General features: G+C 36.2%; 1 protein-coding gene across 11 annotated transcripts in view; it reads right to left on the bottom strand.

Moving 5' to 3' along the window:
- LOC6046532 (neurexin-1) overlaps positions 1-18,417 on the bottom strand; it is a 163,409-nt gene that overhangs the window by 81,719 nt on the left and 63,273 nt on the right. For all 11 annotated transcript variants that reach the window (XM_038248373.1, XM_038248372.1, XM_038248377.1 and 8 more), the window contains exon 6: positions 11,234-11,369. In XM_038248373.1, the coding sequence (XP_038104301.1) occupies positions 11,234-11,369 (136 nt within the window). The remainder of the gene's footprint in view (positions 1-11,233; positions 11,370-18,417) is intronic.

Raw genomic sequence — 18,417 nt, 5'->3', positions numbered from 1 at the left:
TGCTCTTCCGCTTCGGCGCGCCCTTCCTGCGCCGAGAGCTAGGGAAGCTTCGGGGGAAAATTGCATGCCGCACCATTTAATAATACAATTGTAAACATACTTGAAACCCACCGAGCGCCGACGACGCTCTGTTCTTTTCCGTTGATGGTTTCTGGTTTCCCGAGTGAAAGGTTTTTTCAACGGGGGTGGGAACGGCGGGGGTAAAAGTTCGTCTTACGTTCCCCTGATGGTAGTAGGCTTATGTGGGGGTAAAGTGCAGCACTTAGGAAAATTTAACCAAGTTTGTGAAAGGGGGAAAAGAAATTGGATCCATCGAGATGATTTACTCTAGTGGAGAAAGGCTCAACAAGGTTATTAAAAGATGTGAAGGAACTGTCAAGATTTTTTTGATTTATCTTGATTGCAGGGAAGTTAGTTAGACGTTCCTAAGTTGTTTATTTTTTGTTAAACTGACATACCTACAGAACATAAACACATTTAAGAGTTTTGACAGGCGGAGTTGGTTCCCACCATTCAGTAACCATCTTGAGAATTCCTCTAAATGAGTCTGACTTTCTGAAATTTGTAAAATTAACGCGATTCAATTCATTCTGTCAAGAGTTCTTCTTCAAAGAAATATCAAGATTTGTCTAAAAAGGTGGGAATATCACTTACTGTGATTAGCTTCGTTCATTCATTAATAGCCATTTTGATTTCCTGAGCAAAGCCGTATATTTGGCTGACCAACCAAGAAAGAGTTAAAAGGGTGGGAATTGCTGCGTCATTCAAGCGTTGAAAATCTCTTGTGTCACAGTTTAATAGAACAAGTCAAGCGGTTCAGAACTCCCAACCCGTAACAGTCTCACATACACGTACACACACATCTGCATGACAAACTTTTACTTCCGCTGTCGTTTTCAAAGGAACGATTCGCCATGCATTCCGACCCCCCGTCCCTTCGGAGTGGGGTGGGAACAAAACAGATAATTACGACGACACATGGCCCCTCTCGTTCCAAACTTTCTCCGCATGTTTCGGGCTGTGTTTGTTTATATCTTTTCTGGTGTGGCAAAAGTTTCTTCCGGTTTTCCGGAAAACTAGGTTGCGTTTGTGTACAGTACGTGTTTTTGTGTGTGTGCACTATTGGGCTATTTGATCTTTGCGCCATAGTGGTTAGTGTGTCCTGTTTTGCCCTGGGGCCAATCACTAAACTTTAGCTGGTATTGTTCCGATCTAAATTCCCAATTGAATTCATCCATGTACGAATCGCCTGAAAGTATGCAAACTTTCGGTTGACCGCCGATAAATCGTACCAGGCCGAAACGCAGCTCTTAATCCAAGGTCGCAACCTACAGTAGAGGCCACCACCGCACTATAAACTTCCCCCCTCAAAACAGAGAAAGAGAGATAGACTGATGTTCGCCGAAATTAGATTTATGGAGCCCGATAAGCTTGGCCGCCGTGGTGCCCCTTTTCGCAGCCCGCCAAGAGTCATCGTCATCAGGAGAGGAAACCACCGGGCCAAGTCGACCGAGCTGGCAAGAAGTTGCAGTGCACCGACCAACCGTCGTCCGGCCGGCGAAAGTGTGCAAGAGTTTCAGCCTACCGGAAAATTGCAGCCATAAATCTCTTTCGGTCCCGCGGAGTCTGATTTATTCCGCCGGAATCGTTCCCGTTGTGGGCTGAGGGAGGCTTTGCAGCGCTGGAAATGGCCGCCGGGTGGGGTTTCTTGATTATTCTCAAACGATAAAATTGTATCGTTTGTCTGTCAACTTTTCATCGATAGCAAGGTTAATCAAGGGTGGGAACGAACTGTTACGATTGGTTTGATTCAAGTTGTTTACAGGACAGAATTGTGAAAGCACAAGTCAATCTACCAGGATTTGCTCTAAAAGGTGGGAATATCATTTTGGAACTTCTAAGATCTTCACAAAAAAATTATAGTTTGTTAGCAAAATTTGACGTGAAAAATAGAGCGTCCAATTTCCCGTCCCGGGAAAAAATTTCCCGGGAATTCCCGGGATTTCCCGGATAAAAATATTTCCCGTTTCCCGAGAAATATGTCAATTTCCTGGGAATTCCCGAAATACATGCGGAAGTATACATTTGCCTGCCTTTTTTGGCACCAATGTTTTGAAAATTCATACAAAAAATTATAATTACATAACCTGATTTGATTTTATTCACTTCAATCTGCTGTTCATATTGAACTAATCAGTTTGTCTGTTAATTTCATATCAAGGTTGATAGTATTAATTTTTGAAGCATTCATAACTACGAATATTGTTTGTTTATATGTTGGGCAACAACAATTTCGCTATTATTTTGACAAGGTTTCATCCATGAAGTATGAATAGTATGGATGACGCCCAACCTATTTAAACGATTTTTTTTGTTATATCATTTGAAAATAAGATATTTACCTCTTCCGGCCAAGATCAAAATTGAAATTTGTTCAGCATTTTTGTTTACCTTGACCAAATTGGATGAAAACTGAATTGATATAATACAATTTTTCAAAAAGGGTTATGCTAGAAGAATTTGTTTAAAATATTTCGAGAAATTATAATTTGAAGTTATAAATTAATGATGCACGTGACTGTCCAAGGGCGTTAGAAGGTTAATTATGAAAAAAATGTCGTTTAATGTCAACCACTTTTACACTTTGTAAATTATTTTAATCTAATTAATTTATTAGGCCATATAACCATTTACCTAAAATCATACAATAAATAAAGCCATGAAAAATCATAAAAAAACGAAAATGAAATTTATCAAAGAATGCAACCAAATTTCAAGAACTCGCTTCAAATATCTAAAAATTTTGAGTTGTGATTGTTTTTTTTTTCTTTTCAGCTTTTTGGTCACTGAGACAAATTTAAAAGCAATTTTATGGTTGTGGAGCATAGATTTTCACTGTCCACTTTGATTAAAAAAATACTTCTCAACATTTTTTTACTTGATACGATTTGAAAGACAACATTAACAATTATAATTTTTATATATTTTCTCAAAGTTGCTTGATTTTTTACAAGCAATCAAGCCAATAATTGACCCTCACACTCATTTTGACCATTAAAGTTACTGTTCTATACAATTTTGTTGCAAAATGTTGATCAGAAACAGGATTTGAATAATTTTCGTTAAATTTCAAATTTCCCGGGAATTCCCGGGATTTCCCGGGAAATTTGTTGAAAATTTCCCGTTTCCCGGGAATTCTGCAACCCCGGGAAATTGGACGCTCTAGACTGAAAAATGACCTTTCTGAAAAACGATAAAAATAGTTACAGCTTAATTTATCGTTTTATTGTCTAAAGAAAAAGTTATCGTTTAGCGGATGAGGGAGGTTTGCAGTGCTGAAAATTGCCGCTGGGATAAATAGGGGAGGACGAAACAGCTGTAATTGTTCATATATCGTTCATTTGTTAACTATAAAGCGGTAACAAGGTAATTAAAGGTGGGAACATGCAGTTGTGATTTTTTTTTTTGATAAAAGGTGTTTGTTTTTTTGTTTATTATAAGGGCAATCGGTAAATCATTAAAAAATGCAACCTACCAAGATTTGTTCTGAAAGGTGGGAATGTACATCACTGCAAACTAGTGTTTAGTCAAAGTCAAAATGCTCAAGAAGTTCCAAAGCATTCAAAAAATAGAAGAAAAAAACGATATAAACCATAACATGAATTATTTATCGAATGATACAATTACAGTTAAAGATTGGTAGTTTTTAGGATTTAGCATATAAATCAGACTAGGTCTTCGGACTATTTACAAAAGAATAGTATTGTTTATCTGTCAATGACTATACTTTAATTTTTTAAATTTAATCGGTATCATCATGCGATTTCAGGTCCTCCTGAATAGCTACAATCACGGTCCATTTATCTCCTCGAAAAGCAGGTGTGAGCTCCCAGCAGATTTCGCTCTAATTCGCTAACAACCGCCAGCACAGCCAAATTTGCGGAATTCGCATTAGAAGCATTTCCCAATACTATCGCTTCGAATTTCACCCCAAAAACCGGTCTCCCAAAATTGCTCTCACCACCGCACGCGTTTACGCACACGCGACACATCAATGAAATTGCATAACTACCGGCGCAATGTTCTGCCAAATTCACCACACCGCCACACCCGTGACACATCTGTCATCTCATGTTACCGGGAATTTCGTGTCACCCAGACATTCATAAAAAGCTGACATAACCGTCGCACGTTTTACCATCACCACCAACACCACTAGACCTAGACAAGACCCACACGCCTTTCCCTCACCCTTCCAAAACGTTCGATAATAGCTTCGGACAGCGATTTGCCGAATAATAATGACGTTTTGGCCAGAAATTGATTTTGTCCCCCTCACCACTTCCCAGAGTCTCCAGCCCTGCCTTCTGTCAACCAAAGCAGGCGCAGGGCTGGGAGCTCGACAAAATTTGTATAAATTTGGTTTTCCAAAAACGCCCGCCTTTCCCAAGCTAGAGAATGCTGACCACGCGCTGATGTCCGGAAAAACGGGGTCAATCTTCCCCGGGTTCGATTCCCCCGGCAGAGCATGGTCACGTGACAAACGGTTCCACTCCACCCCTGTCTCGAAAGTGCAGAACGCTGTTTTTTGCGGAAGCGTTCTCGCTCTCTGTGCTAGTCACGGGTAATTAATTCAATTTTTGCGATCATTGCAGCGCGAGCACTCGCGAAGTGCGCAAACAAATCCTGAGGGATTTTTGATGGACTGCCCCGTCAAATCGGGCGACCAAAATTGATAGTTTGGTGCCCCCACGTGTGACCGATTAGCTGTCGGAACAGAGTTCGTCAGGGTGAGATATTGTTTTTTTTTTAATTTTAGGAGCATTACAATGTTATAGGTTGCTACATAACATCAATGCAATCATAAGTCGGAGCGTACGGTACGGTATGTCCACGCATCCTTCCTCACCCGTAGATTTTGTGGATCTGTGATCTATTTTTGGGAATTATTTCTGCGGTAAACACAACGTAGCAAGGCTGTACGATTGGGGGCAATTGTACTCGCTGCATATAACATGTTTTTTTTTTTGGATTGAACAAATGTCCAAAAAAGGGTCCAAGTGGTTGATGGATGGCCCCTAAATAGGGTACCAAATTTGAGTGATAAAGGTGCAGTTAATTTATAACAAATTTATTGCAGAATAACGCAAAAGATGCACAAATGCCGTTGCTCCATTTAAATTGCTCTTGAATTTTCATTGCAGTGTTCCCAGATCTTCGAACTTTTTAAATGTTCGTCAGATCTTTAATTTAGTGATTCTCTGATATTTTTGAACAATTGTTGCTTGCATTTGCTATAATATACGTGGGCACCTTTTTGTAAACTCTAGACGCATCAACCTACAAATGAGTACCGTAAAACGGGGTGACTTTGATAGCCGGGGTGACTTTGATAGGTTTTCGATTTTTCCGCAAAATGAAGAGTACAATTAAAATACGTATGGAATGGTTTAAAAACATACTGACCGTGGTAGAAAAGTGTTCAAAGTACCTCAAGAAGAACTTTTCATAAAATTTTGACAAGTTTAAAAAGTTAGTTAACTATAGTTAAGAAAATGTTGATGAAAGTCATTATTTTAAACTTCTCTGTCATGATTTTCTCAATGAACATGATTTTTAATCGGAAAACGGAATGCATTTTCGGATTCTTTGGGCAATTTTCCACTAGGAGAAGGTGAAAAAAGTTTGCAAGTAATAAATAATATGTGTTTTGCCTTTCTTACTAAAGAAAGGTATAGTGTTTGCTTTTGGCTCCGACGCCAAATCAAGCTTCGTTCCCAAATCATTTCTCGAGAAATATTCATTCGAAAAATCTGCAAAAAATCATGGACGATCGATTTTCGACGCCCGATCGATTGACAATGACAGAATTGGTCTACCTGCAATATCCGAATTTTGGCGCTTAATTTACTGTAGAGAACGCGTGACGTCCGTGTGTGGTAAAAAAGTGCTCAATTTTGTGGTAGGGGGTTTCTCAGAGCCCACATTATGGATTTAAGCTCTCTTGGGCGCATTTGAAAGGGGATGTGCTGAACCTGAACCAGTTCCATACCAAATTTGAATTTATCCATTTTTTATGGGGACTCGGAGTGTGTTTTCACCAAATCAGGCGGTTTTCAAATGAAAATTCGGTCGAAAATTGAAGTATTGAAATCATTTATTTGTCCAAAAAATTGCATTTCTCCAGCCCTACATCCTCCCAAATTTTCATCCATGTCGGTAATGCGGTTCTTGATTTACAGCTTGTGGACTAATTCACTGTGAGGGGGAAAAACCCCTAAAAAAGGTAAAAGCCAATTTTCACCAAATGCCAAAACTATTCCTTTGGCATTTTATCTAATTTTTTTTCTCCACATCATAATCTAGACCATACTCGATGTTCTGAAACAAATTTGACCTCATTCGGATTTACCGTTCAGATTTTAGAAAATTTCCATTTTTGCCTTTCTTACTAAAGAAAGGTATAGTGTTTGCTTTTGGCTCCGACGCCAAATCAAGCTTCGTTCCCAAATCATTTCTCGAGAAATATTCATTCGAAAAATCTGCAAAAAAACATGGACGATCGATTTTCGTCGCCTCGTCGACAAGTTGTCAAGTTGAGCTTCACATGCAGACGCGAGCAATGCTGGCGCGTGATGCTGGCGCGTATAGAGTTTTGATACTAGATTACCCCCTTTTAGTGCAAGTTGCTTTATCGATTGCTCGTCATCACACATCGCCTATCATTATTTTCTATGCTAAGCTTCAGTGAACGCAAACTAGACGCAAGCAGCTATCCGTTCTGAAGCCTCATGCTCATTCTTTTGCCTTTCTTTTTTGTTTTGCTCATTCTCTGATCGAACTCTGAGCGAACGAATTTCTGGGAAGCGTCCAAGCTTCCCATGTGCCAGTGACAACGCACATCGCGGGTTTGGTTTTCTTGCTTCGGTACTAGCCTTTTTATGTATTAGTATTTTTGTTCATCGTACCAGCGCACCAAGGTGGTTTATTCGGTACGTTTGCGTTTGTCGTAGTGAAGTCCCTCCGAGCGCTCAGTCGTTGTATGCTTCCCAATCCCAAAAACGCCTAAATGCATACTACATAATTTTCTGGCTTGCCTATTGAAAGCTCACAATTTTGCCTAACGCCTAAATGACAGTTTAGTGAATTACAGTAGGCGTTTCAAAGCTTTCAAGAACATTTATGCGGCTTTACCGTTACATCGTTGTTTACAACACTGCAAATTCTCGGGTGTTGAAACACTTTCTGCCAGTCATTTTGTAACCACTTTAACGCATTGTAGCAAGACGGAATTATTTTGTTTTCTCGTTAATTTTTAATATTTTGAAAAGTACAAAAAAACACTCAGAGAATACGAACAATTTAGCGATATGCAGAAAACATTACGAACATCGCAAATTGTGAGCTAATTCTCTGTCTCAAAAACAATGTGTTCTGATTTAAAAAATCGAAAATGCTTGTGTGCGAGCACAGCTTACAACCGGCCATGGCAAATGGGGCAAAAACCAGCGCTTTTCAGTTATATGAAAAAATATGGTTGAGTTTCGAATTGTATTATGAATGGACCATTCTTTATTTTGCTATTTCCTTGAAAAAAAAAAATCAACTGCCGTTAACTTCCTTTTGTAAGAAAGGCTCTAACTCACCCCAGGTGGGATTAAATCGGGTTTTGAAACACAATTTAAAAAAAATCTCTAAATTTATAGGCAATTTCAGTTGAACAAATTTCATGTAAAATGTAAAAACTTGTGATTCGTGCTTCGAATTTAGTATAAAATGCAATATAAATCGATAATTTTAAAAACAAAACTAGTTTTAACAAATTTCAGGCATAATTCCGACTTTTTAACAATTTTACATAAAATTTATATGTATTTTGCTTAAACACTTTGTTAACCAAATATAAACATTGATTTTTTTTTTCTTAAAAACTATATCAGCTACTTTAGTGATGGTACATTTAGCGTACAAATAAAGTTTGAACATCTTAAATACGATTTTTACAAGAAACTAAGAATTTTTAACGTAACTATTTTTCTAAACATTATTGAAAAAACTTTTTTTCCGAAAAAGTGAATGGACTTTATGTGATCTATCCCAGTACATGTTCTGAAAATAATAATCTTGAGAAAAACCTTACCTGTTGGAAAATATTCTGAAAACAAATTGAAATCCTATCAAAGTCACCCCGGTTTACGGTACATAAAAAAAGTTATTTTTAAATATTTACTTCTAGTTTTGTAGCCTATGGTTTCCTTAATCCTCGGTAAGGCTTCAAAAAAGTTTCATAAAATGGGGAAAAAATCAGAAAATTTACTTTTTTTAAGGGAAGATTGCCTGTATCGCATAACAGTGTTGCCAGATTTTGAGTAAAATTATGACGCTGTTTCAATGCAAAACATGCATTTTATAAAAATAATAAAATAATTTTGAAGTTTACGATTACGCTACTGTAAGTACTTGTTACAATACGTTATTATTGGAGCAACTCTCTACGAAATCGGCCGATTTCGACCATTTTTATTTTTTGTATTTTTTTATTTGACTTAAACTTTGTGGGGGCCTATTTTGCGTCATTGGTTCACTCATACAAGTCTCCATACAATTTTTTCTGCTGTCCATACAAAAATGGTATGTAAATATTCAAACAGCTGAAACTTTTGAGTGAATTTTCTGATTAATTTGGTGTCTTCGGCAAAGTTTGAGAAAAAAAATAGGTACACGGAAAAAAAATTCAGATTTTTTAATCAACTTTTTTTTTTTCGCTAAAACTCAATTTTCCAAAATACGCATTTTTTGATTTCGAGATTTTTTGATATGTTTTAGGGGACAAAAATCCGCAACTTTTGAGCCATAGAGAAACATGGTCAAAAAATCTGCCGCCTAGTCTAAATTTTTGAAAAAACAGTGATTTTTGGAAAAAATCGAAGTTTCATGCAAAAACAAGTTTGACATTATTTTTTAATGCAAAATTGAATTTGCAAACGAAAAGTACTTTACAGATTTTTTGATAAAGGGCTCCGTTTTCCGAAAGTTTGATTTTAGTGAAATATTTGCAGTTTTTCAATTTTTAAAAACAGTGACCAAACTGTTGACCATTTCTAAAAATATTGTTTTTAGAAGTTCAGAAAATTTGCTATAAAATAGTCTAAGAGACTTTGAAGATTGGGCCTCGGGTTGCTGAGATAGAGCCGCTTTAAGAAAAAGAAACGCGAAAATTGAAGTGTTAATCTCACCAAAATAACCCACAATTTTCTAATGCCGATATCTCAGCAAATAATGGTCCGATTATCAATGTTACTAAATGAAACATTCGTGAAATTTTCTGATCTTTTCGAAAAAAATATTTTGAAAATTGTTAAATCAATACTAACATTTTAAAAGGGTCAAAAATTGAATATTACGCCCATTTAAAATGCTAGTCTTGATTTAAAAAATTTCAAAATATTTTTTTCGAGGAGATCGGAAAATTTCACGAATTTTTCATGTATTAACATTGAAAATCGACCATTATTTGCTGAGATATGGTCATTAGAAAATGATGGGTTGTTTTGGTGAGATTTAGAAAACTTTAATTTTCGTGTTTCTTTTTCTTGAAGCGGCTCTATCTCAGCAAATTTATAATTTATAGCAAATTTCCTGTACCTTTAAACAATTTTTTTTTAGAAATGGTCACTATTTTTAAAAATTGAAAAACTGCAAATATTTCGATAAAATCAAACATTCGGTGGCTATATCTTGAAAACGGAGCCCTTTATCAAAAAATCTGTAAAGTACTTTTCGATTGCAAATTCAATTTTGCATTAAAAAGTAATGTCAAACTTGTTTTTGCATGAAACTTTGATTTTTTTCCAAAAATCACTTTTTTCCAGAAATTCATAACTCGGCGGCAGATTTTTTGACCATGTTTCTCTAAGGCTCAAAAGTTGCGGATTTTTGTCCCCTAAAACATATCAAAAAATCTCGAAAATAAAAAAAATACGTATTTTGGGAAATTGACTTTTAGTGAAAAAAAAGATGATAAAAAAACTGCAATTTTTTTTCCGTGTACCTATTTTTTTCTCAAAAGTCCTCAACAATACCTACAACTTTGCCGAAGACACCAAATTGATCAGAAAATTCACTCAAAAGTTACAGCTGTTTGAATATTTACATACCATTTTTGTATGGACAGCAGCCAAAATTGTATGGAGACTTGTATGGATGAACCAATCACACAAAATAGTTTATTTGGTCATAGGGAAGGCCCCCACAAAGTTTAAGTCAAATAAAAAAAATACAAATAAAATCCATTTCCGGTTTTGGTAAAGAATTGTTCATTGTCCAAATTATTTCGAAAACAAAGTTACATTTCTTGACTGCTTCGTTTTCACATTTGCAGTTATTCAAATCGAATGCAGCAGAAGGCGTCATGGGTAGTTTGGTGCGGTTCGGTTTGTGAAAAGGCAAATGTCCTCTGCAGAAAAGCGGGGAGGGCAAAATTTGAAATAGGAGCCCGGCCAATCACAAGAAGTGGGGGCGTTTTGTTTTACAGCCAAAGAGGGCACACGCACATTCGAGGCTGTGCTCTGGAATACATGAATTTGAAATTTCAAACCTCGTTTCAGTTGACGCCGGGTTTCTTCGACTTTCGTGTCGGGAAGGGGGGGCATTGTTCGGAGCAAAGGATGTTCGAGGGTGACATTTAAAGGGTTTTTTTTTTTAATTTGTTTTTTTTTAAACCTAAGGGTAAGTTATGTAGGGTAATGAAAAAACAATAACTTTAAAATTGACAAGAAATATCCCAAATTTCCTAGTTTTATTATTTTTCTTTCGTGAACCCTTTTCAAATGTTCATGCCCAACTATGGACAAATCTTTCGGAAAAGGAGCACACTCTTGGTGCTTGTGTTCACGTATGTTATGCAAAGTGATGTCTGCACAGTTGGAGATTACTGTGTGGGTGTGTGTGAGTGTTTGCTACAATGTAACGAGCCATCTTTCTTTCGTTTGCAAGAAGAAAACACTTGCTTCTGTGTTTGGACTAGCACAGTTATGACATATTTCCAACTTTTAATGCGTTCGCATTTCCTCGTTGTCGTGACAAAATTGGAGGAAATTTTAAATTGTTTTGTACAGTATTTGTTGTTTTTAAAGAAAATCAAATGTTAAATTAAATTTTCTTGAATTTGCAACTTAATTCGAACCTTTTCGAAAATTTAATGTGTTTGAACTAATTTTAAGACGTCACTTACCCCGTTCGCAGTAGGGTCCCTCGTACTCGAGATTGCGACACTCGCAGATCGGTCCGGAATCGGTCGATATGCAGATGCCGCCGTGCTGACAAGGATCATGTCGCTCGCAGGCGTCCGTAACGTTGCTGCGTAGTCCCTGTATGGTGGGCGCGATGTTGGAAGAGAAAAATTAAACGAAAACATTTAGTATCCATTTTTTGTGAAAGTCGCTGAAATATAGGGGTAAGTGATGTAGGGTGTCGGGAATTCAATACAAATGGGAAGACATCTGGAGGTATCAAGGCACATTTGATTTTTCTTTTATTAAGTAATTTTGGATTTCGCCGAATCTATTTTAAATGTTTTTTTTTTTTAATTTATGTCATATCATTCATGGAGCAACGTCAAAATTCTACACGAAAACAACAATCAAGAATGACTTAATGATCCCTTTTTCCCGCTTGCAACAAACTAGACCCATTATTCAAATCAAAGAATCTTCCACTTGACATAACCTTCTGCGAAGAAGAAGCAATCTGTGTCGCGCTAAATGTCGACAACTTAACCAACAACGTTACCCCTCCCTTTCCGCAGAATTTTCCACTTTCAAACGTCAACTCCGGCGTCCAAACGAACCCAAATGAATTGCATTTTTTAATTTAGCAAATGAACAAACCGGCAGCGGCGGCGGCAAACGCTTTATCGTCCCAGAGCTTCCGCGTTTTCGTCTGCATTCGAAGGGGATGTCTTCCACTCTCCACTCTCTGTGTCACTTTGTGCTTCGGGAAAAAAGGCGCTTTTCTTTTTTTTATGACTCGTACTTTTCCCAACTCGGGAGTCACAACGTAAAAGGGACCAATTTATATTGAAATTAGTTCAATTTGAGCTCTCATCTTACATCGATCTTGTCCCTTTTGAAATGTTACCCCCCCAAACTGGCCTGGAAAGGGAGCGTTCTTTTATTACGTAACGCGAAAAATCGAACTTTTAGACCCCCTCCCCCCCCCTCGTAACAAAATTTCCATACAAATTTTAAAAATTTTGTATGGAGCGTAACACGGCCTCCGACCCCCTCCCCCTACTGCGTTACGTAATAAAAGAACGCTCCCAAAGCTTGTGATAACATTTTATACATTTACTGTACTTTCTGGCTTGTATACTGACTGCACTGGTACAACTGACTCGATGATGATGGAGAAACGGCCAGAAAGCAGCAGTATCACAGCGAGTGTCTCCTTCCACCTCTTTTTTAAGACCCACTTTGTCAATCAGACGATTCTGTGTTTGTCAAGTGATATTTCATCCCCGCCGTGGAGACTACTCAACGCTGCTGCTGCTGCTGCTGCTCCACGGGTCATCTCTTGAGAAAGTGGATTGAGAAGGGGTTGCTTGAGGAAACTAGAAATGCATTTTAAATTTTAGTTTATTTTTTAATTTCAATTTTCTTTTTTATGTAAAATTAATGTTTTAAAACTGTTTCTTGAATAAATTTAATGTTTTTTTGTATCATTTTCAAAATTTTCTTTTCTGACAGATCAGAAAAAATACAAAAAAAATCAAAAAAATCGAGATTTTTTTTTGCATTTGAGTTTAAAAATTTAGTTTAAATTTAAGCACCGTTGATTTCGCAATCTTGAAAAAAAATAGCGTTCATCCAAATATTACCTAACATTTAATTTGGAAATTTTAGTTTTTACACTCCCTTCCTGTAACACAACTTTCATACTTTCAACTTTTTATGTTTTACATAATATGTGAACGAACCCTAATCTGGCTTCTTTAAATCGTTGTACGCTTAAATTTAAGGAACATATGGGTCATTCCAGGTCAACTGAGTACATTTTTGGACTCGACCTTCACCGATTTCGACCAAACTTTGAGGGAACGTTCATCTATCGATAGTTGAAAGAAATCCCAAGTTTGGTGCTGATTGGACTATCCCTCTATTTTTGGCACCATTTAAAGTATCAAAATTCAGTGTTGACCAATTCGTTATATTTTTATTTGTTTTATTTTATCTCCATAGTGTTTTACAGACAATTTTACATAAAAATCAATGTGGACCTCAAACTAAAATAAACTATTGGTTAGATACAGCGATTTTACTGAAAAAATTTGATTTTGCGCTGCACTCTGTCCTATGAATTCAAATCCGAAATAAGTTTCTCACATATAAAAACCGAACTATGCGGGATTCATCCCTTTTTGTCGAAAAGTACACTATGTACTTACGAGTGCTGCGCAAAATCAAACTTTTTTCAGTAAAATCGCTGTATCTCACCAATAGTTCATTTTAGTTTGAGGTCCACATTGATTATTACGTAAAATTGTCCGGGGAACACGATGGTGATAAAATAAAACAAATAAAAATATAAGAAATTGGTCAAAACTGAATTTTAATACTTTAAACGATAAAATATAATATTAGTGGGCATTAAAGGGTTAACATTTTATTTTTATCGAACTCCTTGGACAATTTTCTATAAAATGCTCAATTATTTGCAAAGTTATGATTAAAAGAAAAAAAGTTTTTTAGAAAATCTTCAAAAATAGAGGTTTGGTCCAATTAACTATCTATAGATGAACGTTCCCTCCAAGTTTGGTCGAAATCGGTGAAGGTCGAGTCCAAAAGTGTACTCAGTTGACCTGGAATGACCCATATTCTAGTGTAATCTAATAATTCTCTTTAGAAACAAATGGTAATGTTATTTTCATTCCACGAGGCTTTTATTTCTGCAACGATTCTGCAATCTTATATTTTTATAAAAAAAAACGAGTCGAAATTTTGTATGAACTTTCATTGAATGACAAATTTCAGTGTAAAATACATACATGTAAAATATATTTGAAAAAAATTACGTGAAATGTGCTATACATTTTGACTGCAATTTAATTTTTTGTGTTGAATATTAAAATTTTCGCATAAAATTGATTTTTGTTTTGTGAAAACTTGAGTATATTACACTAAACAATTTAATTAATTTTTTTTTCACAGTCAAACATTTATTTCATTTCGCGTCATTTGATGCCCAAAACGAAAATTTGAACAAAATCTGTGTGTATTTTTTTTCTAGTGTTAACTTTTCAAAACAACCTATGAGTCATGAGATTCCTATATCTTTTGAAAATTTAATTGAGAATTGAGTAAAATTTGTAAAAATCCAATCCAAGAAATGAAATGGATTTTAATAACTAAAATAACTTTAGAGCAATTCCAGCTCAAATCAGGAAATTTCTGGTACTTTTGTACCCGACCCTCTCCGATTATAATGAAAGTTTGCAAACATGTTATCCTAGGCCTATATAAGCAATATTTGTGTATGTGGAGCCAATTGTAGTCGAAAATAACATTTGAGAAGGGTGTAAGTTATTTAAATATGTTTGTATTTTGCAATTTGAAAGTTACTGTATCTCGAAACCTTTGCATCGTATCAAAAAGTGGTCAAAGACAAACTTGTAGGAAATTTGACGGGTTTCCTGAAAAAAATACACTGAAATAAAAATACATGCCACTTCTATGAGATTATTGATTTTGAAGTTTAAAAGCTATGTGATGTCACGATTTTTTTTTGTTCAAAATTTTTGGGGAAATAGCCTAAGATGTTACAAAAAGACTGACGAAAAATGCAGGATGGTATGTCTCTCCTAAAATAATACAAAAATCATTTACTACAACTATTTTTTAAGGTGGTCTAAACATCAAAATTTTTAAAAACCGATAGGGGAATCGATTTACCAGACAATTTTACATAAAAGTCTCCTTTGTCCATATAATTTTCCATACAAATTTGGCAGCTGGCCATACAAAAATGATGTATGAAAATTCAAAAATCTGTATCTTTTGAAGGAATTTTTTGATCGATTTAGTGTCTTAGGCAAGGATATGGACTACACTGAAAAAAAAAAAAATGATACACGATAAAAAATTGGTGATTTTTTATTTAACTTTTTGTCACTAAAACTTGATTTGCAAAAAAACACTATTTTTATTTTTTTTATTTTTTGATATGTTTTAGAGGACATCAAATGCCAACTTTTCAGAAATTTCCAGGTTGTGCAAAAAAATCTTTTAGCGAGTTATGAATTTTTGAATCAATACTGATTTTTTCAAAAAATCGAAAAATTTGGTGCAAAAATTTTTCAGCTTCGTTTTTCGATGTAAAATCAAATTTTCAATCAAAAAGTACTTCAGTAAAATTTTGATAAAGTGCACCGTTTTCAAGTTAAATCCATTTTTAGGTGACTTTTTTGAAAATAGTCGAAGTTTTTCATTTTTTTAAATTAGTGCACATGTTTGCCCACCTTTAAAAAAAATATTTTTGAAAAGCTAAGAAAATTCTGTATATTTTGCATTTTTGAACTTTGTTGATACGACCCTTAGTTGCTGAGATATTGCCATGCAAAGGTTTAAAAACAGGAAAATTGATGTTTTCAAGTCCCACCCAAACAACACACCATTTTCTAATGTCGATATCTCAGCAACTAATGGTCCGATTTTCAATGTTAAAATATGAAACATTTGTGAAACTTTCCGAACTTTTCGAAAAAAATATTTTCAGAATTTTTAAACCAAGACTAACATTTTAAAAGGGCGTAATATTGAATGTTTGGCCCTTTTGAAATGTTAGTCTTGGTTTTAAAAAATTGAAAATATTTTTTCGAAGAGATCGGAAAATTTCACGAATGTTTCATATTTCAACATTGAAAATCGGACCATTAGTTGCTGAGATATCGACATTAGAAAATGGTGTGTTGTTTGGGTGGGACTTAGAAAACATCAAAGCAAGAAATCACTTTTTGCAATTCCGTCGTGAAACTACTTACTTTTCTTGTCATTCTTGAACGACGAAATAGCCTACTTTTCTGAACCAAAAATAACAGAATCGAATAGCAACACTTTTCAAAATAAATGCTGAAAAGTTCTACTTTTCAGCACTGAAATGGGTGCTGAAAAGTTGAACTTTTCAGCACTTGTTTCGAAAAGTAACACTTTTCAACATTTTTTGATCTAAACGATATATTGTCAAAATACATGAAAATTCGACTTAAAATTTCACTCAATGGGTGTTTTTCGGAATTGCAAAAAATGTTGTATGGAACTCGTTGCAAGTATTGATTTTTTCAGCACTCTTCGTATTTATCCAACTCGGTAAACCTCGTTGGATAAATGTACGACTCGTGCTGAAAAAATCCTCTTTTTGCAACTTGTTGCATAAACTACTATTTTCAAAGTATATTACCCCCGAAACTGCCTTCTTTTTAACATCCAATGAAGGACATTGAAGCACCTTTATGATTAGTCATAACGTAAAGGTGCTTCAATGTCCTTCATTGGATGTTAAAAAGAAGTCAGTTTCGGGGGTAATATACTTTGAAAAAGTGATTTCTTGCCACCATAATGAAGTATCACGTATATGTGCCTTATTATTGACAGGGTTGCCAGTAACAAATAAATATTTTTTTTTTAATTTAGATTTCTGTTTCATTTTCAAATTTCTTTTGGTTATTTGTTCAAAAGAAAATCTTTTTTAATCCTGATATAAATTATTCAGTAATTTCGTTTCATTTAAACCGAATGCAATTGAATGTGATGTAATCACGACCTGAATCGTTCCACATTTTCCTCAACAACAACTCAACTCAGTTTACCCTTCAGCGCACATCACAATGATGTGCAATTGACCGTTCAAGAGGCTCGACCTGGCGAGTCCTTCACCGCGGAGAAGAAACCATTTCCAGCCCATCGGTGGCAAACCACTTGATTAAGAATAAGGGTGTAAAATCGAAGTGTGAAATGTCACGCCGTCGCCGTCGCCTGGCCAAGAAGGTGGCGATCATCCACGCGAGAGTTCAAGTGAGGTGATTTTTGCTTCGTCTTTTTTTTTGCGTTATCTCTGCTTATTTTCCGAGGAAGCCTTCTTGGCCGGAAGCTGCCTCCCGGCAGCGTTTGCCCCCGCCGTCACAGACACTCGTACATTAATTACATAAACTACTTTAGCCTCATTAAGATGATGGGGGTCTTATATTAAATTTTATACTACTGCCACTTTAGCTGCCGGTGGCGGCATTTCTTCTGTCCACCGTTTTTTGTCAGTCCTGTTCTCCCCCTTGGGTGGAATTCTCCAAGGAAAATTGAGCGGAGGGGGGCGGTTCGCGAAGAGATTGAACTCCTACGCCCGCCCACCCCTGCTCCGTCTAAGAAGTCGTAGTGTCCCAGAGGGCGCTCGCTAACGCGGAAAAGACGCGCCATGACGTGAAATGGCAACACTGGTTGACGCAAATCGATAATTCTGAAGTCTCAGCACCTTTTTTTGTGATTTTACAAAAGTTGAATCTACTGTTTTATAGATGGCGCTATTCTACTTGGGCCAACTTGCATGCAATACTTGTATAAAGCGTGAATTTTCTTGCATGCAACGTATCAATTGTTCTATCTTTCCTTCGAAGGCAGTAATTTCATCACCCAGTGTAATGACCTTCTTCGCTCCAAACTCCTAAGATCAACCCCCGCTGGGGTCTCCCCAGAGCAGCCGGCTGGGTCTACCCGAAGAGAGCGAGCAGGCGCGGAAAATCTCATTAAATTAAATTTTCAAATTGCCGTGCGGCAAACTGTCGCGAGCACAACGACGACGGAAGTGTCCGCCGAGTTGAAGTAATTGGTCCGCCGACGAGAGGGGCTCATCGCGGGGAGGAATTTGTGGCCCACCCTCCGATGGCACTCGACACTATTTATATTTCGATTTTTTCGAGTCTTAAAACCATGGAATAATCCATTGAGATAAGTTGAAACATTGATTTAGAACTTTTCTTCAGCGGAAAAAAATAATTATATAAGAAACTGTTGAAACACTAATTTATCAGCGTTCAGTAAGTTGCTACGGGAAAATAGATGGCAGCAATTTGGCTAGCGAGAATTGCATGCAAGTGTTGCATGATAGTTTAAGTTTGTCTAGCAATCGCAATTGAAAACATCAACACATCAAGAACAGTACAAAAAAAGTTGCTACTGATCACTAGATGGCAGCACGTTGGCTCGCGAGAATTGCATGCAAATGTGGCATGATAGTTTTGGATTTGCTAGTAATAAATATCAAAAAAATCAACAAAAATTATTTTTTCACAGCAACTTAAAATATTGACTAGTAAAGTTGCTTCAACAAAAAAGAAGAAGCTTTCGTCATAATCCCTCAAGCTGTTCGACCAAT

The sequence above is a fragment of the Culex quinquefasciatus genome, chromosome 1, assembly GCF_015732765.1.
Source record: "Culex quinquefasciatus strain JHB chromosome 1, VPISU_Cqui_1.0_pri_paternal, whole genome shotgun sequence".
NCBI lineage: Eukaryota > Metazoa > Arthropoda > Insecta > Diptera > Culicidae > Culex > Culex quinquefasciatus.
Note: the sequence above shows the minus strand (reverse complement) of the source record. Positions and strands in the feature narration are given on the sequence as shown.